The sequence below is a fragment of the Penicillium cinerascens genome (assembly GCF_028974065.1).
Source record: "Penicillium cinerascens strain IBT 15544 chromosome Unknown contig_5_segment0_segment0, whole genome shotgun sequence".
Classification (NCBI taxonomy): domain Eukaryota; kingdom Fungi; phylum Ascomycota; class Eurotiomycetes; order Eurotiales; family Aspergillaceae; genus Penicillium; species Penicillium cinerascens.
The window spans coordinates 2,686,857-2,709,363 of NW_026695294.1; the positions used below are offsets into that span (position 1 = coordinate 2,686,857).

The 22,507-nt window shown below is 49.3% G+C and overlaps 11 protein-coding genes across 11 annotated transcripts; 8 read left to right on the top strand and 3 right to left on the bottom strand.

The window, feature by feature from the left end:
- Positions 1 to 107: 107 nt before the first annotated feature.
- On the top strand, positions 108 to 830 carry N7498_005485 (ubiquinol--cytochrome-c reductase subunit 8; the record flags this gene model as incomplete). Its single annotated transcript, XM_058452547.1, has 4 exons — positions 108 to 189; positions 355 to 380; positions 534 to 711; positions 773 to 830. Exons 1-4 carry the CDS (start codon positions 158 to 160, stop codon positions 828 to 830), a joined length of 294 nt encoding a protein of 97 aa, XP_058309085.1. The 5' UTR covers positions 108 to 157.
- Positions 831 to 1,247: 417 nt separating this feature from the next.
- N7498_005486 (spermidine synthase) lies at positions 1,248 to 2,698 on the top strand. Its single transcript, XM_058452548.1, has 3 exons — positions 1,248 to 1,409; positions 1,529 to 2,098; positions 2,329 to 2,698. The coding sequence occupies exons 1-3, from the start codon at positions 1,304 to 1,306 to the stop codon at positions 2,607 to 2,609; spliced, it is 957 nt and encodes a 318-aa protein (XP_058309086.1). The 5' UTR covers positions 1,248 to 1,303; the 3' UTR covers positions 2,610 to 2,698.
- A 128-nt stretch (positions 2,699 to 2,826) lies between these two features.
- On the bottom strand, positions 2,827 to 3,363 carry N7498_005487 (4-formylbenzenesulfonate dehydrogenase; the record flags this gene model as incomplete). The annotated part of the gene is made up of 3 exons (XM_058452549.1): positions 2,827 to 3,013; positions 3,066 to 3,148; positions 3,208 to 3,363. 3 exons carry the CDS (start codon positions 3,361 to 3,363, stop codon positions 2,827 to 2,829), a joined length of 426 nt encoding a protein of 141 aa, XP_058309087.1.
- A 156-nt stretch (positions 3,364 to 3,519) lies between these two features.
- Positions 3,520 to 5,993, top strand: N7498_005488 (NAD-dependent succinate-semialdehyde dehydrogenase; the record flags this gene model as incomplete). Its single annotated transcript, XM_058452550.1, has 7 exons — positions 3,520 to 3,845; positions 3,931 to 4,022; positions 4,088 to 4,263; positions 4,321 to 4,460; positions 4,517 to 5,178; positions 5,243 to 5,886; positions 5,943 to 5,993. The coding sequence occupies 7 exons, from the start codon at positions 3,520 to 3,522 to the stop codon at positions 5,991 to 5,993; spliced, it is 2,091 nt and encodes a 696-aa protein (XP_058309088.1).
- A 448-nt stretch (positions 5,994 to 6,441) lies between these two features.
- N7498_005489 (aldehyde dehydrogenase family protein) lies at positions 6,442 to 8,217 on the top strand (the record flags this gene model as incomplete). The annotated part of the gene is made up of 4 exons (XM_058452551.1): positions 6,442 to 7,037; positions 7,093 to 7,408; positions 7,460 to 7,828; positions 7,891 to 8,217. 4 exons carry the CDS (start codon positions 6,442 to 6,444, stop codon positions 8,215 to 8,217), a joined length of 1,608 nt encoding a protein of 535 aa, XP_058309089.1.
- Positions 8,218 to 8,718: 501 nt separating this feature from the next.
- Positions 8,719 to 10,080, top strand: N7498_005490 (NAD(P)-dependent alcohol dehydrogenase; the record flags this gene model as incomplete). The annotated part of the gene is made up of 3 exons (XM_058452552.1): positions 8,719 to 8,947; positions 9,014 to 9,984; positions 10,051 to 10,080. The coding sequence occupies 3 exons, from the start codon at positions 8,719 to 8,721 to the stop codon at positions 10,078 to 10,080; spliced, it is 1,230 nt and encodes a 409-aa protein (XP_058309090.1).
- Positions 10,081 to 10,567: 487 nt separating this feature from the next.
- On the top strand, positions 10,568 to 12,106 carry N7498_005491 (succinate--CoA ligase subunit beta; the record flags this gene model as incomplete). Its single annotated transcript, XM_058452553.1, has 6 exons — positions 10,568 to 10,615; positions 10,676 to 10,744; positions 10,798 to 10,870; positions 10,927 to 11,790; positions 11,841 to 11,962; positions 12,020 to 12,106. 6 exons carry the CDS (start codon positions 10,568 to 10,570, stop codon positions 12,104 to 12,106), a joined length of 1,263 nt encoding a protein of 420 aa, XP_058309091.1.
- A 337-nt stretch (positions 12,107 to 12,443) lies between these two features.
- N7498_005492 (succinate--CoA ligase subunit alpha) lies at positions 12,444 to 13,577 on the bottom strand (the record flags this gene model as incomplete). Its single annotated transcript, XM_058452554.1, has 3 exons — positions 12,444 to 13,157; positions 13,218 to 13,334; positions 13,386 to 13,577. The coding sequence occupies 3 exons, from the start codon at positions 13,575 to 13,577 to the stop codon at positions 12,444 to 12,446; spliced, it is 1,023 nt and encodes a 340-aa protein (XP_058309092.1).
- A 476-nt stretch (positions 13,578 to 14,053) lies between these two features.
- On the top strand, positions 14,054 to 16,186 carry N7498_005493 (Zn(II)2Cys6 transcription factor; the record flags this gene model as incomplete). The annotated part of the gene is made up of 1 exon (XM_058452555.1): positions 14,054 to 16,186. One exon carries the CDS (start codon positions 14,054 to 14,056, stop codon positions 16,184 to 16,186), a length of 2,133 nt encoding a protein of 710 aa, XP_058309093.1.
- A 370-nt stretch (positions 16,187 to 16,556) lies between these two features.
- On the bottom strand, positions 16,557 to 18,678 carry N7498_005494 (uncharacterized protein; the record flags this gene model as incomplete). The annotated part of the gene is made up of 3 exons (XM_058452556.1): positions 16,557 to 17,403; positions 17,472 to 18,522; positions 18,579 to 18,678. The coding sequence occupies 3 exons, from the start codon at positions 18,676 to 18,678 to the stop codon at positions 16,557 to 16,559; spliced, it is 1,998 nt and encodes a 665-aa protein (XP_058309094.1).
- A 565-nt stretch (positions 18,679 to 19,243) lies between these two features.
- N7498_005495 (heavy metal translocating P-type ATPase) lies at positions 19,244 to 22,324 on the top strand (the record flags this gene model as incomplete). The annotated part of the gene is made up of 6 exons (XM_058452557.1): positions 19,244 to 20,086; positions 20,139 to 20,634; positions 20,691 to 21,403; positions 21,451 to 21,713; positions 21,765 to 21,843; positions 22,058 to 22,324. 6 exons carry the CDS (start codon positions 19,244 to 19,246, stop codon positions 22,322 to 22,324), a joined length of 2,661 nt encoding a protein of 886 aa, XP_058309095.1.
- Positions 22,325 to 22,507: the final 183 nt, after the last annotated feature.

Consider the following 22,507-nt stretch of genomic DNA (forward strand, 5'->3'; position numbering starts at 1 on the left):
GAAGGTGATGGATGATGTCGGGCTTTTCCTGGAACCAAATCGGGTTTAGTGCGCCCGTCCCAACTTCGCCCGACTTCGTCTTTTCCCTTTCCGCCCTTTTCCATCCCCCGTCACCTCTTCACCTTTGCTCTCTTTTTGAAGTCAATTACATCTCACAATGGGCGGTGCTGTCGATCCTAAGAACGGCCAGTGAGTGCTTCCCGCTACCCTTCCATCGCTGCCCGGGGCCGCCCGTGTGCGTGCGGTGCTGTCCGGATGCACCCGTTCGACCACCGACAGCAGACTCCTGTGAAATGCAATCGCATTCGCCGAGTCGCTCTATACTGGTTCATGTGTGCTAACGATATATTGCAGCTTCATCGGCAACTGGGGCGAGTTCGGTACGTTGACAAGCCTTCCTTGAGTTCCCGAATGCGCGTGCACGAGATACCGGCCACGAGCTCCTCCTCGACCAGGGTGGAATTGGGTGCTCACGACGAGCGAAATCGTTACCAACAGATCGCGGACTGTCCACTAATACGTCGACCTCGCAGGTTGCCCGACCCCCCAGCGCATCGCTACCTACGCTGTCTCGTCTAACCGCCAGCGCCCCTTCGCCGGTGCTTTCCACGCGGCCATCTTCAACACTTTCCGTCGTTTCCGCAACCAGGTCCTTTACGTCGCCCCTCCCTTCATCATTGCCTACGCTGCTATGAACTGGGCCGTCGAGCGGTAAGATTGCCCGTGATCATGGATTGTGTGACTAGCAAGAGCCTGACATTCTCCTCTACAGCAACGAGTTCCTTAACTCCAAGCCCGGTCGTCTCCTCGAGAGTGGTAGTGACGAGTAAATTACTCGAGTTGAGTTGCATTGAGTCGAATTGAGGATGGAAATGGGTATACCGGGGCACGAGATGACAATCCGTGCCGGGCAGCTGTATCACTTGTACAGTAACTAGAAAGCAATCGACGATTTTGAATTTCCTATGTCTATGAACTGATTCTACCAATGCTGCCCATTTCGCGTATTTCACGATCTATAGATCTCGGGTTCACGAGTAAGCGTCATTTGGGAAGCCTCGATTGGCCCAGATCGTAGCCTCTCCAACAGTGTCATCCAACACGGGGTCAAACAGGTCCGATTGTTTAGTGCCTTAGCTCCCGGGTTTCTATTAGCTGATTGCCCGGCACCTCGACTCCGATCGCTGCCCAAGACTATTGTTTCTCCCCTCCGTTGCCCACATTGGAAAAAAAGACCCCACTCGACCCGGACGGGCAGAAAATTCGCCCGAAACAGACAAACTCCCGCCGTCTTTTTCTTCGCATGCTGCGCACTCTTCGTTCTTTCTCTTCTTTACGTCTCTCATCAATTCCCAGTCGTCGTTTTACTTCATTAAAAATGAGCGAGATTACCCACCCCACCATCCAGGGTACGTTAATGCTTTGCACCTTCACCTACATCACTACCCCGCCATCACCGTCATCCCATTTGCGCCCATCACCCCTCCTTCGGATCCCCCAATTGAAGTCCTATCGCTAACTCCACTAGATGGCTGGTTCTCCGAGCGGTCCAACATGTGGCCCGGCCAGGCCATGAGCCTCAAGGTTAACCAGGTCCTGCACCACGAGAAGTCCAAGTACCAGGACGTCCTCGTCTTCGAGAGCAGCGACTACGGCAACGTTCTCGTCCTCGACAATGTCATCCAGTGCACCGAGCGCGACGAGTTTTCCTACCAGGAGATGATCACCCACCTTGCCATGAACTCGCACCCCAACCCCAAGAAGGTGCTCGTCATCGGTGGTGGTGATGGTGGTGTCCTCCGTGAGGTCGTCAAGCATGAGTCCGTTGAGGAGGCTATTCTGTGCGACATCGATGAGGCCGTCATCCGCCTCTCCAAGAAGTACCTCCCCGGCATGTCCGTCAGCTACCAGCACCCCAAGGTCACGACCCACATCGGCGACGGCTTCGAGTTCCTCAAGGCCAAGCAGAACGAGTTCGACGTCATCATCACCGACTCCTCTGACCCCGAGGGCCCTGCCGAGAGCCTCTTCCAGAAGCCCTATTTCGAGCTTCTGCGTGACGCCCTCCGCGATGGCGGTGTCATTACTACCCAAGGTTGTTCGTTGCCTTTCCTTTGTTCCATTCTCCTGCCCTCTGCCCATATCCCTATCCTGCCCCACACTCATCAATCCGTTTCTCTTTATCTACAATTTTTTCTATCTCTGCTATGTTTTTAGTATCTTGTTTCCCACATGAAGAAGAACATTGGCTAATTTTTTCGCACCACCGCGCCAACGAACCCGCTTTTACGGGCTCGGTTTCGCGGAACTGTGCTTTTTGTCCAACAGCCGAGAACCAATGGCTCCACCTTCCCATGATCACTGACCTCAAGAAGGCCTGCGGTGAGGTCTTCCCCGTCGCCGAGTACGCCTACACCACCATCCCCACCTACCCCTCCGGCCAGATCGGCTTCATGGTCTGCTGCAAGGACGCCAGCCGCAACGTGCGTGAGCCCCTTCGCTCCTGGACCCGCGAGGAGGAGGAGCGCCTGTGCCGCTACTACAACCAGGACATCCACCGCGCCAGCTTCGTCTTGCCCAACTTTGCTCGCAAGGCTCTCGGTGCTTAGATGGATGGGTTCCAAATTAAAATGGAGATGTTATGAATTATATCATGATGAATGAAACTCGTTCTGGATCGTGATTCTTCCCTGTGTACCCCTCTTAATTAGTTGCCAAACCATAAGCGCCTAGGAGCAAGACATCCCCCTTGGTTGGGATGATAAATTTATCCCCAGGCATCTAAAACATAGATATTATAATTCAGATGGGGTTGTCATTTTAAGATTACAGCACAGCTCTTCCGCCATCCACTTCCAAGTTGATTCCAGTAATAAACTTGGCCTCGTCGGACGCAAGGAATAAACACGCGTTGGAAACGTCCGAGGCTTCACAAAGCCGCTGGAGAGGCACATTCGAAATGAACTGTGCTCGATTTTCCGGGGTGTCTGGAAGACCAGAAAATGACTCGAATCTGTGATTCTGATTAGGGCCAGCCAGTTTAGCTGGAATGTTTCACAACTTACAAGCCTGTCGCTCCAAGAAGCGGGCACACCGAGTTGACCCGGATCTGATGCTTTCCATACTCGGCAGCGAGACCCTTGGTAGCCTGTGCGTGAATTCAGTCAACGGAAAGATTCTGAACAGACAGAAACCAAAAAAACGTACATTCCAAACCGCTCCCTTCGAAGCATTATACCAAACAAGACCCGGTCGAGGTCGAGTTGCTCCAACGGAAGCTATATTCAACATGACACCACCCTCCGCCTGCTTGAGCAGCCGGGGAATGAAAGCCGCCGTGCCGAAGTAAAACCCCCTTGACATTGACGTTGAAACATTTATCAAAATCACCCTCAGTTACATCCGCGGTGGGCTGATATCGACCAGTGTCAGATCAGGTAGGGTCTCCTTTCACTCGAAATAAGATACGACCATACCTTGTTCTTGTATGTTGTTCCGGCATTGTTCACCAGACAATCGATGCGCCCGTATCGCGATTGTGCCGCGTCCATTAATCTATGCCAGTCCTCCTCTTTGGCTACATTTGCGCGAAAGAACAACATAGCATCAGGATTGTCTTGGGCGGTGTTCTTGCCCCCCCTCTTCATTGATATCGGCGACGATTACTTTCGCGCCTTCTTGGGCAAATCTCTTGGCTATGCCTGCACCATAGCCAGATCCAGCACCTTCCGAATGTCATTCGTTAGTGAAGCAAAGGAAAAATTAAAATCGGTATATGTACCTGTCACAATTGCGACTTTTCCAGCAAGCCGAGACCCCGATTTGAGCGCGTTCATTTTGGCAGAGTACTATGACAGAAGATTCCAGAGTACAAGATCTCTAAAACGGCATTATGAGAAGATATTAATACTGGTACACTACCCCCAAAAGCAACGATTCGCCTTACAGTATCGCGTACTGGGATATGGGGTACCCCAAGAAACCGAGCCCGGGTGTGGGGACGGAAGGCTTCTTCACGGCCGGTCCGGCTATACAGAAACAATAGCCGCCATATCGCAGTCATTACAAGACTTTAATTATTCTATAGTTCTCAAGACGATCAAGCTAGTCGATATCAAGACGTCTTTGCGAAGGAAGAGATATCGAAATATGAAGGTCTCACCCTGCTACGTTGGCATCCCACGTTCATTGCTCCGGAGCCCAGGGACATTCAGGCCACATCAAAATGCGGCTCGCCTATTTGCGACCGAGGCGGAATCAAAAGTACGTTGTCTGAAATGCAGTGCTGTGCACTGAAATACATTAACACCGCTAGCATAGCTGAAGTCAAGACTTCGAGACCCGAAACTCTTTCGCGAGCAAGGATACATTGGCGGAAAATGGACTGGTGGACACGGCGAAAAGAGCTTTCCGGTTTTGAATCCACAAAATGGACAGCTTGTTGGCAAATGTCCTGAAATGTTTGTGAATTCTCACTTTTTCCAGTATTCGAGACTGGCCGCTAATCCAGTCCTAGGGACCATCAAGACACCATAACTGCCATTGAAGCGGCCCAGCAGGCATTCGAAATCTTTCGCTTCAGTACTCCTCTTCAGCGAATGAATATTCTCAAAAGGTGGTCAGCACTGATGCAAAAGCACGAAGAAGACTTAGCCACGATTTTAAGTTTCGAAAATGGCCGACCACTGCAGGCCTCTCGCTCTGAAATCAAGTACGCGGCTAGTTTCTTCGAATGGTTTCAGGGCGAGGCCATGAGATCATATGGCGAGACTATTCAGTCCAGCACGCCAGGGCATCGCGTCCTCACGCTTAGACAGCCGATCGGAGTGGTCGGCATCATTACGCCGTGGAACTTTCCTTCGGCTATGATCACGCGTAAAGTTGGTGCATCAATTGCGGCTGGATGCAGCGTCGTGTTGAAACCCGCTGCAGAGACACCATATTCAGCGCTAGCCTTGGCTGAGTTGGGCGAACGTGCAGGAATCCCTGCAGGCGTTTTAAACGTTGTGACGACTGATCAGAATGTCTCCAGCGTGGGTAAGACCATCTGTCAGCACCCTGTCATCAAGAAAGTGTCGTTCACCGGATCGACCGGGGTAGGGAAAATCCTCATGGAGCAGTCTAGTTCGACGCTGAAGAAGCTGTCGATGGAACTCGGGGGAAATGCGCCTTTTATCGGTATGTAGTTTCCAATAACCGCGGTCAACACCTACGTTTGCTTACCAGCGTGATGCAAACATAGTATTTGATGATGCCAGTCTCGACAAGGCTATCGAGGGCCTTATGGCTGCCAAATTCCGTGCATCTGGGCAGACCTGCGTTTGCGCCAACCGCGTGTACCTTCAAGAAGGAATTCACGACGAATTCATCGAACGCTTTTCCAAGGTGGTGAGAGACCGGATGATTCCCGGGGACCCGTTAGCCGAAGGAACATCCTTGGGACCGTTGATCAGCCAAAAAGCCACTGACAAGGTCGAACGACTGGTTCAAAATGCTTGCGAACACGGAGCAGAGGTTGTTTTGGGTGGTGTGCGATCGAGCCAGGATGCGGCCACCTTTTTCCCAGCCACGATCTTGAAGAATATGAAGCCAACCATGCAAGCAAGTCGCGAAGAGTGGTTTGGACCTGTTGTAGCGTTCTATAAATTCGGAACCGAGCAGGAGCTCCTCCAGATGGCGAACGACTCGGAAGTTGGCCTAGCCGCGTATGTTTATACTAACCAGATGTCTCAGGCCTGGAGAGCGGCCGAGCTTCTTCAGACTGGCATGGTAGGTGTCAATACTGGCATGGTGTCAGACCCCGTCGCGCCGTTTGGAGGCGTCAAACACTCTGGATTCGGGCGTGAAGGAGGCCGGGTCGGTGTGGAGGAGTTTCAAATCACAAAGGTGTGTAAACCTCATGGCTACAATCTAGGGAGACCGCTAACATCTGCTCGCCTTAGACCATTACACTGGGAGAACTCGGTCTTCCTGATGGGAAGACAATGTACTAGGATTATAATTTGGCGAAATCAACACCCTATCTCTTTTGAAAGGCCAACGGCATATTTTTACCCGGTATTTCGCTCTGACGTAGGTTGAAATCAGGAACCATCTTAAGCCAGTGGTCAAACTCGCGTAGAAAACTATAGCAAACCGATAATCTAGCTACCACGTGAGCATTCTCACCAACAAAACCGAGTTAACCCCTTTCTCTCCGCATCATTACTTCGGAGAAGAAACCGACCGCCGATCTGGGACCGTGCACGGAAGCCGGGAACTTGGGAGACACGGTCCGCGATTCCATGCATCCCGGGCGTAAGACGGCTATGGAGCTGCCGGAGCTATTCCGAGCTGCCTCAGCTTGCGACAGTAGCTGATGGTTTTTTATTGCTCCTTTCATTCCTCGCTTTCAAAGCTCTTAAGGAATTCATTTGTTTGAGCACAACCTTAATTTCCAAGATGACGCTGATGAGAACATTGACGCGTCTCTCGAATCAGAGCGCTACGATAGGAATTCGCCAGAGATGGTCGCTTCACGTTCGACTGGCAAGCACGGCAACTGCGCCTTCTCAGACCTTAAAGATAGGCGGACGTGACGTGTCAATCCCGACCGGTATCTTTATCAACAACGAATTTCGTTCATCAATTGAAGGCAATACGTTCGGTGTTGAAGATCCTACAACTGGACAGGAAGTCATTCGTGTACAGGAAGGCCGGGAGAAAGATGTCGATGAAGCGGTATTGGCCGCACGCAAGACATTTAACAGCAAAGAATGGGCTGAGTCGAATCCGACAATGAGAGGCGAGCTCCTGCGCAATCTGGCAGAGCTCATGGAAAAGAACAAGGAGGACCTTGTTGCCATCGAGATGCTTGATACTGGCAAGACCTACAAACAGGCCTCGGGGCTCGACTTCATGGGCTCAATTGGAACGTTGAGATATTATGCGGGATGGGCCGACAAGATCCTGGGCTTGACTTCTTTCAATATTCCCGGGACATTCGCCTACACTCGTCGTGAGCCAATTGGTGTGTGCGGTCAGATCATTCCATGGAAGTAAGTGCATGAGACATCGTGTGTTGAATCCAAGCGTATTAATTTCACCCTACAGCTTCCCCATGATGATGTTTATTTGGAAGATTGCCCCCGCCATCGCAGCCGGAAATACAATCGTCATCAAGTCCGCCGAGGCCACACCATTGTCCGCATTAAAACTGTGCGAGCTGATCAAGGAAGCGGGCTTCCCAGCTGGAACTATTAATCTCACCTCCGGATACGGCAAAACCGTCGGAAATGCAATTGCCTCACATATGGACATTGACAAGGTTGCCTTCACCGGGTCTACTGCTACTGGTAGAAGCATCATGAAGTCTGCTGCATCATCCAATTTAAAGAAAGTTACCCTGGAGCTCGGTGGAAAAAGCCCGGTATGTACCACGCAAGCTTTTCAAGAATCAAAGCGACTAACAATTCCCTAGAATATTGTATTTTCCGACGCAGACATTGAAAAAGCAGTGGAATGGTCTGCCTGGGGAATTAATATGAACTTCGGCCAGACTTGCCACGCCGGTACTCGAATCTATGTACATGAAGACGTGTACGACAAGTTTGTCGATGCCTATACGGCTCGGATGTCACGAATCAAGGTCGGCGACAACTTCGATCCCACTGTCGACCAAGGCCCCCAGAACAGCAGGATGCAGTACGACAAGATCTTGGGATACATTCAAAGTGGCAGAGATGAGGGCGCGACGGTGCATTTGGGTGGCATGGCCTCTCAGTCGGGTCCTGAAGGGGGCTACTACATTGAACCTACCATCTTCACCAATGTGAAGCCGGATATGAAGGTATGAAAAGAAACCCCTCAGTTGGGAAGAACCCAGAGAATCAGTATCTAACCGCGCATTAGATCATGAAGGAAGAAATATTTGGCCCCGTTGTCGCCATTTCAAAGTTCAGCTCCGAAGAAGAAGTATTGACGCTTGCAAATGACTCGACCTACGGACTGGCTGCCGCAGTTCACACTAAGGATTACGAACGTGCGGTGCGTATGATCAACGCGCTCAAGGCCGGCACCACTTGGGTCAACATGTACAATATGGTCCATTGGAGTATTCCCTTCGGTGGCTATAAGGAGAGCGGTATCGGTCGGGAGTGCGGAGAGGCAGTCCTCGAGAACTACACCGAGACAAAGGCTGTCTATTTGAATACAGGGATGGTTGCGCCGCAGTTGTAATTTATCGTTGTCTCGTGAAATTTTCCTCAAGCATATTTATGGTAACTGACATCATTAATGAGCTGGCAAGTAGCCACTATAGTACGCAGAGCTTAACCTCGAAAAGGTTGAAATCTAGAAAGGTGTAGACTCAAGAGTTTCTTTCCAACTCAAGTCCGTGTACCAACTTCCGTGATCACCAGACCGGACCAATGGAACTTCAAGAACATGTCATTCACTCTCCGAATAGTCAATCACAGGTCCATAGATCATAAGCCAGCTACCCCGAAAATTACACCCGAGCTCATTTACCTGCGTCCCGTGGATGGATTGAGATCCGGTAGCCCGGACCGGACACGGTCCCCGCAGCCGGAAAGATATCATCTACTATCCCGGGCACCATGTAGCATTCATAATTACCAAAGCCAAGCCTTATAATTAATCTTCGACTATATCTCAGATAGTTGTTACTCGTATGTCTTGAGATACCTTGACTCCTACGTTACCTCCCAGCACTTCACAATGGCCACGGTTGCGACTCTAGAACCACCGACTTCAGTGAACAGAACAAAGTATACAGCCGAACATGTCGAGCGAGTGGACAAAATCCGTGAGGACAGTCTCCCAAGAGATATTGAGACTATAGCTTTGGTAGTTGACAAGCCAAAGGCTGGTTTCAAGCTTTCTCCTGTGATCCTTGATGAAGTGAGGGATGATGAAATCTTAATCGAGATGAAGTATAGTGGAATCTGTGAGTCGAGTCACTCGAGTATTTTATTGACCAAAGTCGCTTCCTGTAGTACTAATCATGAAATAGGTCACACTGATCTTGTGCTTGAACAAGGCCTTTTGCCAATGGTTGAGTTTCCAGCTATCTTCGGCCACGAGGGCGCGGGGATCATTCGTGCCATTGGGAAGGGCGTACAGAATAAGAATTTAGAAGTCGGGCGTCCTGCTCTTCTCTCATTCAATACATGCGGATCCTGCAAACCTTGCAAAGAAAGCCATCCGGCGCTCTGCCACAACCACCCTGCAGTCAACCACAATGCTGTTCGAACCAGCGACCGAAGCACACCGGCCAGGCGACCAGACGGTCAGTCAGTACGCAGCCAGTACTTTGGACAATCCTCATTTGCAAAAATGTCTGTTGTGAATGAGAAGTGTGCTGTGCCGTGCGACGATCTTGAACACTTGCCAATCTACGCGCCTATGGGATGCGGCTTCCAGACGGGTGCAGGAACCGTTCTCAATGTACTCAAACCCACACAAGAAGACTCCATCGTAATATTCGGTCTGGGTAGCGTTGGTTTAACGGCATTGATGGCTGCCAAATTTTTGAACGTCGGACACATTATTGCTGTGGACATCGTCGACGACAAACTCGCCCTGGCCATAGAGCTTGGTGCTACGCACGCGGTCAACTCTCAGAAGGAAAGCGAGGTTGTTCGGAATATCAAAGAAATCACAAACGGCGGTGCTACCTTCGCAATTGACTGTACCGGAAACCTGAAGGTCATTGAGGACATGATCGAATCGATTGGACCTCAGGGTACGGCGGCGATTGTCGGTGTTCCTCGTGCGGGTGTGCATATCAAGATCGACCCCTTGACATTCTTGTTAGAGAACAAGAAATTCATTGGTGTCATTGAAGGAGACTCAAATCCCCAGGATTTCATTCCTCTTCTGATTCAGATGCACCACGGTGGAAACTTTGCTATTGACAAGCTTTGCAAAACGTACTCAACTGCAAACCTTCAAGATGCTATTGATGACATGCATGCGGGAAAGGTATTTGGATTCCTCATCTTATCTTCAATTTTACTGTAATATGACTAACATGATGATCGTTTCTAGGTCATCAAGCCGGTTATCGCGTGGGACTGATGGAAATTTGTAGAAAGCAACCTTGGAAGATCAATTGATCGGGCTCAGTTTCTCCATTTTCTGTCGACATCAGTTACTGCAAATAAAGCTTTATGGCTAAGATGAAAACATTTTGCTTGACTGAAAAAATTTAATTTTTATTGGTAATTTTATTACCCCAGGACGAACCTGAACTCAAGTAGCTGATCGGTATTATGCTCCGTTGGAAGAATCGGCTACCCGAGCACCCGGAAAGACTCACAAGATATAAAGCCTTGATCGGAGCTGGCCCTGGGTCTTAAAAGGCAAAGTTAGTTGTAGGCTATTCATTTCAATTGCCGATCCTGCGGGTTCCCTTCTAGCCGACTCAAAATCTCGAGCGGGAAGTCTAGAAGCCTCACGGCTATAGAATGCGTCGCATGTGGACTACGATATAATCTAAAACCTCATATATTCAGCATAGCGACCAGTAATACAATACAATTATGGACAGTCAAGCATTTTTACCATGAGTTTTCGACGACCAACCTTGGCGAGTTTGAGAGTCGCGCTGAAGGTAGGGCCAGCCCAGGATCTACATGTGTTTGTGAATACTTCTAACACAACGGCACACTAGATTCGCCCAGCTATACCAAGACGCTACCTCAGCATCCATGAATATCAAGCTCAAGGCTTGCTTCGAGAGGTATATCAGCCACCTTGTCAGACGGTGGATGAAATTAATTAGGGAACATTTAGTATGATATTCCAGTCCCACGCGGGCAAGTTGCTCATTCGCCAACCGAAGTGTTCAAAGCAATTGAAGAAATAGGTAACGCTTATTCACAATTATATAGTAATTACGAACTCAGTGTTGACTTTTGTTAGGGGGAAGATGTGTTGTTAAGTCACAGATCCAAAAAGGCGGCCGTGGTAAAGGCTCATTCGACAACGGGCTACAAGGAGGCATTCAGATTGTGGACACTCCGCATGCTGGCCAGCAAGTTGCCTCTAAAATGCTTGGCAGCCGATTGAGAACGAAGCAAACATATCAAAAAGGCCTCAAAGTGGACACAGTATATGTCGCAGAAGCAATCTCCTACGATGAAGAGTGGTATTTAGCCATGACGATTGATCGCGAGCATTACAGTCCTGCCGTGATACTCTCAAGGTCTGGAGGCGTCGACATTGAAAAGATTGCCAAAGAAGAACCGGAGAATCTCCACAAGTTCCACTTCAGTTTGACCAAGGGAATTTCCGCGGAGTTGATCGATGAAATCTCGCAAAGAGTCGGCATATCCGACAAGGAGCGAGATCATCTCTCCCGCATTTTGATTCGCATGCATGAAGTTTTCACCAGCAAAGACGCCACACTTCTCGAAATCAACCCCCTCGTCCGCTTTCAAGACGGAAGTTTTACTTGCTTGGACGCGAAGTTTACTTTTGACAACACAGCAAAAAAACGGCAGCCAGCTTTATTCGATTTGCGCGATGTGCAGCATGAAGTCATAGATGAGATCGAAGCTGAGAAGGCAGGGCTGGTCTATGTCCGGATGGACGGTAGCATTGGTAACGTCGTGAATGGCGCTGGGCTGGCTATGGCGACCAATGATGCAATCAGTTACTACGGGGGTACAAGCGCCAACTTTCTTGATACTGGTGGACAGGTGACCAAGGAGGCCATGCAAACGGCATTTGAGATCATCATGAGAGATGAAAGAGTAAAAGCCATTCTCATCAACATTTATGGTGGTAAGTCGCACAGCAGCTAGGGCAGGAAAACCAACTGATTTCATGGCCAGGCATTATTCGGTGCGATATGATTGCGGAATGTATTATTGCGGCTGCAAAGGCGCTTGGTCCATCAAAAGTGCCCGTTGTGGTACGACTGCAGGGAACAAATTCGCAAAAAGGGTTGGAAATGGTCAGTAGTTCAAGTAATTGTTGCTTTGAGTGGAGAGGTGCTAACAGCCAGGAACAGTTGGAGGATGCTCAGCTCGATCTTCATATTGAGTCTGACTTTGGGGTGGCTGCACAGAAAGCGGTTGAACTTGCAAATGTTGATTAAATTGTCCAAGTGGAAGTAGGGCCTGACACTAAATTATCACTTCAATTAAATATTCTCTTTTGCTTCATTCGCTGAATATAACCTTGAGAGATGGATCGTATTAGTGCCCAGGGGCTTACTGGTATTTACAGACGCCTGAATACTTCACAAAAGAAAAGCCTGGTGCACATGTGAACAATTCTTGGGCTAAAAAGAGCATCAGTAGTAGGAGGCGAGGGTGTGGATCTGGGGGATTCACATGGATTCATGAGATATTTACGTACACAGTATACTGATTTGGGAGGTAAATATTTGTACTTCAAAATGTCATTACTTGCTATTGATAGTCTGAGTTTTATCAAAGGCCCAGTAACTTCTTCATCTCCGTACCCATCATCCCTGGATGTGGCACAACTACTGCACCCGCTGCTTCAAGAGCCTTTGCCTTTGTATCGGCCGACGCATCTCGCGGGGAAAGTAACGCACCAGCATGGCCCATAGTCTTGTCCTTTGGTGCAGTCCGACCTGCCACCATAGCAATAATTGGCTTGGGATTTGGAGTAGACATGCGATACTCTCTGATAAGCTCCGCGGCCTTCAGTTCTGCCTCTCCCCCGATCTCACCAATGACAATGATACCGTTGGTTTTTGCATCATCGAATAAAAACTTGAGTCCGTCAACAAGAGTGGTTCCCGGGAGAAGGTCCCCTCCCATTCCAACGACGAGACTTTGTCCGAGACCTGCGTTTGTTGTAGCACCAACTGCTTCATAACTCAGAGTACCACTCTTGGAAACAATTCCCACCACGCCTTCAGAGTATTGCCTATATGGCATAATCCCAATTCTGCATTGGCCAGGCGCAATTATTCCCGGACAATTGGGTCCAACGAGACGTGTTTTTGATTGGGTGCGCAGTACTTCATGAACCCTAAGCATGTCTTGAACGGGAATGTGCTCTGCGACTGATACCACCAGCGGGATTTCGGCTTCAATAGATTCAATAATTGCCGCGGCCGCAAATTGAGCTGGTACAAAGACGGAGCTGGCGTGAGGTTTTACTTCTTCCATTGCCTGTAGACAAATTAGAGTCCACATCTCGCTTGGAGAGGATTTCATGATTCCAGCACTTACCTGACGCACAGAGTCAAATACCGGCAATCCAAGGTGCAACTGTCCTCCTTTACCCGGTGAAACACCAGCGACAACGTTCGTTCCGTAGGCGATGGTTTCTTTCGCATTTTGAGTGGCCTGCAGTGTCATGAGCTTCTTGTCCACATGGATCAACTTCGAAATACGTACCGCTTTGCCAGTAAAGCCTTGATATATAATGCGAGAACTTTTGTTGATCTTCAAATTTGCAATAGTCTGGTCATACTGGTTCAACGGTTGCCCGGAGGTTGTGAAGCTCCTTACCCGCCCGCCCGTTGCCGCTCGACTTAGGAGCCTGCCAGCGGCACTAAAATTCCTGCGCTGTACTGATAATAGACACATTTCGGGTGCTTTGAATCTTCCAGATTATCATCGCAAAATTATAGACCATCGTATTCCGCGCTTATATGTTCTATCTCGATTATTCCCGCTATGGAGGCACGTCGGCTATTCCTCACATCACACACCTCGAACGCCAAGAATCTATGGCTCGGCTGTCGATGATCCATAGTGATTAACCACAGCTGAATACCATAGAGCCTTGGTTATGAGTTGCCGATCGTTATAGGCTAGACTTTGATGGTCAGGGTGACCACGGCTTCAACTCTAGTTGCGGCCACACACGGTCCGGGCGGAGACCCGGCATCCGCTCTATGACGGGAGCCGTGCTTCCCCACTCTTGGGCGTAGTCCCGGGCATTAAGGACTACCATATAACCCGGCCGGTTTATTTATTAGTGATGAAGCCTATTAAAACAGCAACACATGCATTAGGCGACTTTTCTACTTCCTGCTTGGTTCTATCATCAGGAGACGGCGATGACACCCCAGCGAAAACGAGCAAGACAGGCATGCCATTTCTGCAACTCTAAGAGGATCAAATGCAATGTCATTGATCATAATCCTTGTGACAACTGTGTAGAAGCGCAGAAGCCTTGTCAGATACGAGAGTCTCGGCGTGGTAAATATGATCGCCGAAGGATCGGATCTGTGGCCGATCAGGCAAGTCGGCAACGCAGCTCCGACCCTGCCACGGCCGAGAGCGTCAAGCAGAAAAACAATTTCGTCCCCTCCCACCTATTCTCTCTCCAAAGTGAAAGTAACAGCCAAAGGCCGCTGACGGTGCAATTGGAGCATGCGCCAGATGATGCTCGTGGAGAGGTGCCCGAACCCGGCCGCCCAGCCATCAAGGATAGTGACAGGGGAGAGGAAGATTCAGTTTTCTTAGGAGAATCCACTTTTGTTCGATATATGCAGGATGGCGGCAGCCCGACACACTCACGGTCATCTCCATCGGATAATGGAAGGCTTCTGCACCCGGTGTTAAAATTTCCGGAAATCGAAAATGCCATAACCCCTTGGGAGGCATCTCATCGTCGCTCTAAGGCTGCTTTGTTGGAGCAGGAGGGAGTGACACTTTTTCCAGACGCAAGGATTGTTGAGACCTTGTTCCGGGCTTATTTTCGCTGGTTTCATCCATGCTTTGCAATCGTGGATGAACCCGACGTCTGGCATCAATACCAACAGCGAAAACTGTCACGTTTACTTCTACAATCTCTCTTATTTGTGGGAAGCACATTTTGCGACGAAAGCGAACTTCACAAGGCTGGATTGGAAAATCGCCGTCAAGCAACCTACCTCTTCTACAATAATGCAAAGGATCTGTACGATGCTGAATACGAGACTAACAAAATAACAATCATCCAAAGTCTATTTCTTCTCAGCTTTCGACGTGCCGGGGCCACACTGGAAAAGGACGCCCGGCACTGGCTAGGAGCTGCAATCACGCTCGCAGAGACCAAAGCTTTGCATCGATCGGCGGGTTCGCGAGTATCGAAGCGACAGCGGTTGAGAAAACGTCTTTGGTGGTCAATATACGTCCGAGAAAGACAATGTGCGGCAGCATTAGGACTACCGAATCGAGTTCGCGACGAAGATTGTGATGCCGAGACTCCGACAGAGGATGATTTCGAAGAGGCTTTCAGTCCTTCTGTTTCGAAAGAGATCATGCGACAATATACGCTTTATTCCATCGGAATGACCACACTTTCCCGGATAATTGGTCGCATTGTTCATTGTGGATATCTCCCAAACAAGGTCTTGTCAACCTCAATTCGAGAGTCAATCAAGAATGAGCTGTTTGAGTGGAAGCAAAGATTACCAGTGGCCATGCAACTTGATTCCACATTTGGAAAACAGTCAAGTTTACACGCAAATATGCTCCATCTTGCTTACAACAATTTGCTCATCTTATTGTTTCGTTCTGACTTCATCGAGGGTAAAGAGGACAGCCTGGAAGGTCAGATAGCACTTCAAGCCGCAGCAAGTAACGCGCATGCCGTCGAAGATATCCTATCTTCCCCAGGAAATTTTCGATTCGCTCAGATACATGTTATCACCAATCTTTTTAATTCTCTTTGTATTCATACACTTCGTCTGCGGAGGCTGCTTGAACTGCCGGAAGAGCCGAGACGAGCGATCGCCGAACACCAAGCGCGAATCTGTCTTCTCGGCTTGAGAGAATTGCAAAAAACCTGGGGGGTCAAAAATTGGGTTCTTGAATTGTTTTTCTCATATTTGGATGAATCTACCGCCTCGAGGCTACAAGTCAATGACATTGGTGCAGGTGGAAGATCGGTAGGTACCGATCGGGAGCCGCCAAATACAGACCAACAACCTGAAACTGGGGTGCAACAGTCCTCCAACGGTCTGGCTGAGATTGGACCAAATTCAATCGGACTCCAACCGGCGGACGAAGATCCAATACCAAATTATCCCTGGTCTTGGTCGATGGAAGAGATCAACAACTTCCTCCATACTCAGATTGAAAGTGGTTTTGCCTTTGGCGAAGGAAATATTATGAATTTGGACTTGGAGCAAAGCCCAAGTGACTGCTTAGGTGTTGATGCGACAGATACTGAGATGTGGCTTATGGAAAATGGTATCCCATAGTCAAATTAATATGCAGAAATATACACGCCCTTTCACGGGTTTATCCCCAGCTCTAATCTCATGAATGTAAATCAAGATAAATCAAAGGTGAGCAAGAGATCATTACCTAAAAAATCCATATTTAACAGACGGTACATTTTCGTGCTTGAGAGCAAATAGTGGAATATTAGTCCACATTTATAGTTCATGGAAATCTCTACTGTCATATCACTCAGAGTACGCGGTTTACCAGTAGAGATAGTTGTTCTCAATGGACTTGCATTTCTTTCAGTGAACGTACTTCGTATTGCGAGTGTATCCTGTGTGCTACAGTATGTAGGCATCTTAAAATTCAATTTCATTCACCGTTCGTAATATTCTCAGCCATGATTTAGGCAAGAGCAATGTTGAGCTGTGTTCTGCCATTCAAATCAACATCGGCACGGCCGTGTCCATTCTCATCGGCGGACATAGTCTGTCCATTGCCAAGCGAGTATTTCGAGTTGGGAGTCAACCTCTCGAACTTGAGCTGCTGCTTCCCCGGAGCCTTGCCATTATAAAGAACCAAGTCCAAAGCTTTGCCATCTAGACTATAAGCCTTCGCCACAAGAACCTCGGGGAACTTGCAAGCAGCCAAAAGTGGGCCCTGCATTGCGGTCGGTTCAGGGCCGTGGAGAGTTGCGTTCGCTAAATCTTGATAGCGACCCATGCGGGCCATTAACGCCACGACTTGGGTAGTGGCCGACAGACCCTTGTTGTAAAGGGAGCCGGAGGGAGTTGGATGGACAGGGAAAAATTCCTCGTCGAGTTGCTCTAAGGCATCCTTGCGGATCTGCTCATCGCCAAACTCAGCCGCGCAGCCAGCGACGAAGGCACGAAGAGCACCGACACCACCCTTGTAGTTGCCAGGATCCATCTTGTCTGCGCCGCGGAGATCCTTCACATCCAAACGGTTTTTCTCATTGTAGTAAATGTGCTCTTGGCGAATGATAGCCCAGACACGCGAGCCAATGTGAGGCAGGTAAGAAGTCAAGTTCATGGCATTGATACAGTCCGAAAGAGTTCCGGAAAGACCAGGAATGGTCAAACCAGTTAGCTCGGAACGAATGGGCAAGATGCGACCGTCGGGTTCGGTCATCTCGTCTTCCAGAGCACGCTCAAAGCGGGGCTTGATCTTCTCGGCATAGTCGTTGCCCAGTAGTCGAGAAGAAATAATAAGACCGGCCATGCCAATCAAGCTGGAGTAGAAAAGGTTAGCTCATTGTCATCACGGGCTTGAAAGTAAGACCTGCTGGGATATACATACTTGCAGAGGGAATAAGTCCAGTTTGGCTCGCAGGGGTATAGGCAATAGTCATTGGTGGCCATGTTCTGGTACATGGCATCGGCAAGATCACCAAACGAGCGCTTGAAGTGAACTCCGTCGGCAATGTGGAAATTGAGGCAGCCAGGCTTTTCATATCGTCGGTCGCCAGTGGCCGAAGAGTAAAGACCAATAGCAACGCCAAGATAGCCAGTGACCATGATATTGTCGTAATTGATAGGGTCGTAGTCAGTGGTGAACTTTCCAGTGAGTCGCTCCCATTTCCAGTACGACATGATTCGCTTGGTCAAGGACTTTTCAATGGAGTTACGGCACGCTTCGGCCACATAGCCATGGAATCCAGGTGCATAGTGCGTCATGTACAGAGAAAGGCAATCGACGACTCCGTACAGCTGGTAGCGGACAGCTCCAGTTTGAAACTGGTCGATAACATCATGATAGCTAAAATCGTCATGCTTGGCGAGGCCACGCTCAACCATGTGCTGAACAAAGCGCAAAGTTTTGAGGTCTAGCTCTCGAGAGCCTGGAGCCGGGGCGGGAACGGCGCTGTCCTGCATGGACTTGACTTTGGCAGGAAGCCACTTGTTGCGGATCTGCTGAATGGAGTGACCGCGAGCGTTGATAGAGGCACTCTTCCACATGGCCCAGCTAACTAGGCCCACACAGATGATACCCCAAGCTGGTCCAGCCTGATCGAAGAGAGAGTCGCGAGCCATAAAGCCGGCCAAACCAGCGGAACCAAACCACACGATCAGAGGGAAGAGGACACCGCCCATGGCGAACCAAATAAAGAGAGTCACAGGGATGCTGACAATGGTAACGGTAAAGGCCAGAATGGAAGCAATTGTTCCGACAGCAATTAATCCAGCTCCGGGAAAGAGCAACCCAAGAGCGGCAGCTCGATAAGCCGGGTTGGCCAGGTTTTGGAAGCACCAGAGTCCAAAGACATATAGAGCGGCGTATTGGAACATTGTGCGTCGCTGATAGTAGCGCTTTGTGGTTCCCAGGCCCGCCGAAGGGGGAATGAGTACAGCTAGAGGAAAGTCAGGTCTATATTCCAGAATGTGTGTTTTGCAGATTTCAACTGACAGCTCAAGTCAAAATTTCCCCATCCTTGCGGATGCGGTACCTTTACAGGCGCGGTCTTAGACTCCTTTTCGAACCTGTACTGAGGTACATACTCGGTCATCGTTTGTGTCTATTGTCGGAGCTTTTAGCTAGGGGTCAAATCAGAGTAGCAGGGTCATCACACACAGTTGTAGCCATCTTGTACCATCCAAGTCAATCCAGCGACTCAAGGGAGAAAAGTCTTTTCTTCTGCGATAGTGCAAGTAGTTTTTGTGCTTCGTGCTTTATATGATTGAATCATACAATATGCTGATAGAGAGTCCGTGTGCCCCGCAAACGTGAAGGACGGACCGGGTCACGGATGTATCTATGGTAGATGGTCGCACGGGCCATTTCCGGCTGGGGATATTCTCGCGCCCACTCGATTTTGGATATCCACAAAATGCATAGTTTACTTAGCCGGACCGGGGAGCCCGGAAAGCCATTGTGTGATCTCCGTGGCGGGTCGACCGCACTTCTCAATATCGAATGTAGTACCGAGATAAACGCGATCCTAGCGGATATCTGTGCCGGATCATACATGCTTCATCTAAAAGATTCTCTCGATAATCTGTTGTTGACAACGGCCTTGAGAAGTCGTCGTAAATTTCTCGAAGATAATGGCGTGTTGTTACATCGCGGCGTCCATGATCGCGTTCATCATCAACAGCTGCGAGGCCCTCGACATCAACCTGAATCTTCAATATAATGAATCTGTACAGCATGGAGACGACCGGGATAAAATCCCACATCAAAAGAAGCAAGATGCGACCGCGACACCGGGGATGACTATTATTTCGGTATCTGGCATGACATGCGGAGCATGCACAGTCGTTATTGAGAATGCTCTTCGCGAGATCGAGGGCGTTGAGAAGGTGACGGTGTCTTTATCACTTCAAGAAGCTCGCGTGTTTCAAAACAACGAGATAAAACACGCGAAATTAATCGATGCCGTGGAACAAGCTGGATACGACGCAAGCGTTGGCGAGAGATCCTCCGAGAAGAAGATTGCAACTCTCAGGCACACCGAAGAGCTTCAAGTACTTCGTTCGTCACTCCGGGGTCTGGTCTTTGTATCAACAGTTGTCTTCTGTCTCGGGTACGGAGTGGACTTGACTTTCAAGTCATTCTCATTCCATCACCCGGCTTTGCCATTCATGCGATCCGTGTTTCTCTTTGGAGTGACTACTTTTGGTGTGTGGAGCCACGGCGATTGGATCTTTCAAAAGGCATGTAATGGTGCTGCCAAAGGACAACTCAATATGCACACTCTCATCAGCGCGTCTACAATCGTCGGGCTTTCAATGGCCATATGGGACCTCTCGCGGGGTATCCAAGCCCGATATCTCGATTCAATTATTGGGGTACTCCTGATAATCACTGTCGGGAGATATATGGATCTTCTCTCCCGCCGTCGAGCAACAGATACATTCATTGGCCTATATTACCTCATGGATGAGACGTCCTCAGCAAGACTAGCCTGGTTTGATGTAAGTTGGTTGAAGCTCTCATTCACATCTAAAAACTAACGTGATCTTCCAGAAACCAGTTCCAACATCTGCCCTTCGACCTGGAGACGAAATCATTATCGAGCCTTTCTCCGTGGTTCCATGCGATGGATACGTAGTAGAGGGAATCTCAAACGTCAACGAAGCCATTCTCACCGGTGAATGTCTACCGAAGTTTAAGACCGTCGGTGACCTTCTGATTGCTGGTTCGCGAAATGGATCCGGAGAGCTGAAGCTCTGTGTTCAGCAAAATGGCAAGGAGTCATTCCTTTCACAACTCATAGGCAGCATTGAGTCTTCGTTGGCATCGAAGGCATCCACCCAGCAGCGGGTTGAGTTCGCCACACAAAACTTTGTCGCCGTTGTTTTCACCATCGCAATTACTGCTGCAGCCTATGAGATTTACGTGAGTCGTGACAATCTGAGCGCAGGGCTAAACGCAGCAGGGGAGAGATTGATGGCAGTTCTAGCCGCTGCTTGCCCCTGTGCGTTAGGCCTTTCTACCCCATGTGCAGTTATGGCTGGTATTGGTAAGAAATCCCATATTGCTTCTTCGCTTGTATCTTTTTATTAACACGTCAACTAGATGTGGCCTGGAAAAAAGGTATCCTCATGCTTGCTGGCGCCGAAACAATGGAGACTGTGCAAAGTATCACTCATGTCCTTCTTGACAAGACTGGGACCTTGACCCAGGGTACTCCACAGGTGACTGAAATGGCAATTAACAGCCACTGGAAGAATGTGGAAGCAGATCTAGCGGTGCTAATCTGCGCGACAGAGGAGCAGAGCCTGGCAGTGCATCCGCTTGCTTCGGCCATTTTCAAGAAACTCTTGCCGCTCTGTAGGGAAAAATGGGGGCACTATCAAGCATCCGGTGATGTGAAACATTGGAAGGAAACCGGTGGCCTGGGGCTGAGGTGTGAGGTCAACAGTGGTCTAGGAATATGGAAGGATATTTGTGTTGGAAGCCTTCAGTTCATGAAGGATAATTCCATCACTGGATTGGGTTCGGCCTCTCAATGCATTGATGAGCAGGGCTCACTCGTGTTTGTTTCGGTAGATGGAGATCTTGCTGCATCAATTATCCTACAGGATACAGTTCGACACGACGCAAAGGAAACAGTACTTGCGCTTCAAGAGCGTGGTCTTCACGTCAGCCTCCTTACTGGTGATCATGATGCAGAAGCATCTCGAGTTTCCGCAGAGCTAGGAATCCCCGTCGCGGCATCTTGTGCCACACCGGACATGAAGTTGGACTACTTGAAGAAATTACAAGATGAAGGGCATAAATTTATGATGGTACGTCAATTTCATTCGGTCACATATCAGATCTAAAGGGGTTCCAGGTCGGCGATGGAATCAATGACGGACCAAGCCTGGCTGCTGCTGAAGTCGGCGTGATGATGGCACACGGCAGGCGATGTTTTACGACTGGAGGAAGTGTGCTCATCTTTCAGTCGCAACTGAGCTCTCTTTTAACCTTTCTGGATATCTCTCAGAGCACCATGGCGCAGGTATCGCGGAATATACGGTGGGCGTTGATCTACAACATGGTCACTATTGCACTTGCAGTCGGCTTGGGAAGCCCATTCAACCTCAATATCACTCCGTGAGTACAATCAGGTTTTCTTTTATTTACAACCTAATATTTGCCATATAGGCCCGTTGCTGCTGCTATGATGTCGGCATCTTCGATCTTTATTACGGCCCAGAGTCTGCTGTTGCGAGCACGACTCTCTGTAACGCATATTAAGGAGAGATAATTTGAGTTCTATAGCGAATTAAACTCATCGTGTTCAATATAGCGGTTGCTAAGCCCAAATCTCTCCGTACATCAGTTTTGCGAGCCTAGATGCGGAATCGGTCTGATATCCCGAAACCATCCTGGCTAGGCCTTGGTCTCGCAGAACTTTTCTTGGTCAAACACGTCAAACAACTGCTTGATACTCGTAGCAAGATAAGCGCCATGACCCCGGAGCTAATGAGCTCGGCACATTGCGCAAAGTCGCCCGGCTCATCCGGGTCATCCGCTCCCGTGCCCACCATGTCTTCCCAAGGTTCACGATATCAGCCCACCCCAGCTTCGAGATGATACACTTTCCGGGCTCTGGGGATTCCACAACCACGGGGACGGGCCGCATTTTTACAAATGGTGGTCCGGCCCCGTCTTCTACCCCGCTGGGAGGCGCTTTCATTCACATTCTTGCCATATCCTCTTGAGCTTCCGGGCCAGGTTGATCAATAGGTCCGGGGGAGCATCGTGAGCAGCTTCAGTGATCAATGGGACTAGGAAAGCTTATTCCTAGCTGGATGAGCTGCAGTATCCGGGTCCCACAAACATAAAGGAGAACTCATATCTCGGTCGAGTTTCTTCAGGACTAGGAACTTGTGGTCGATCGTCGG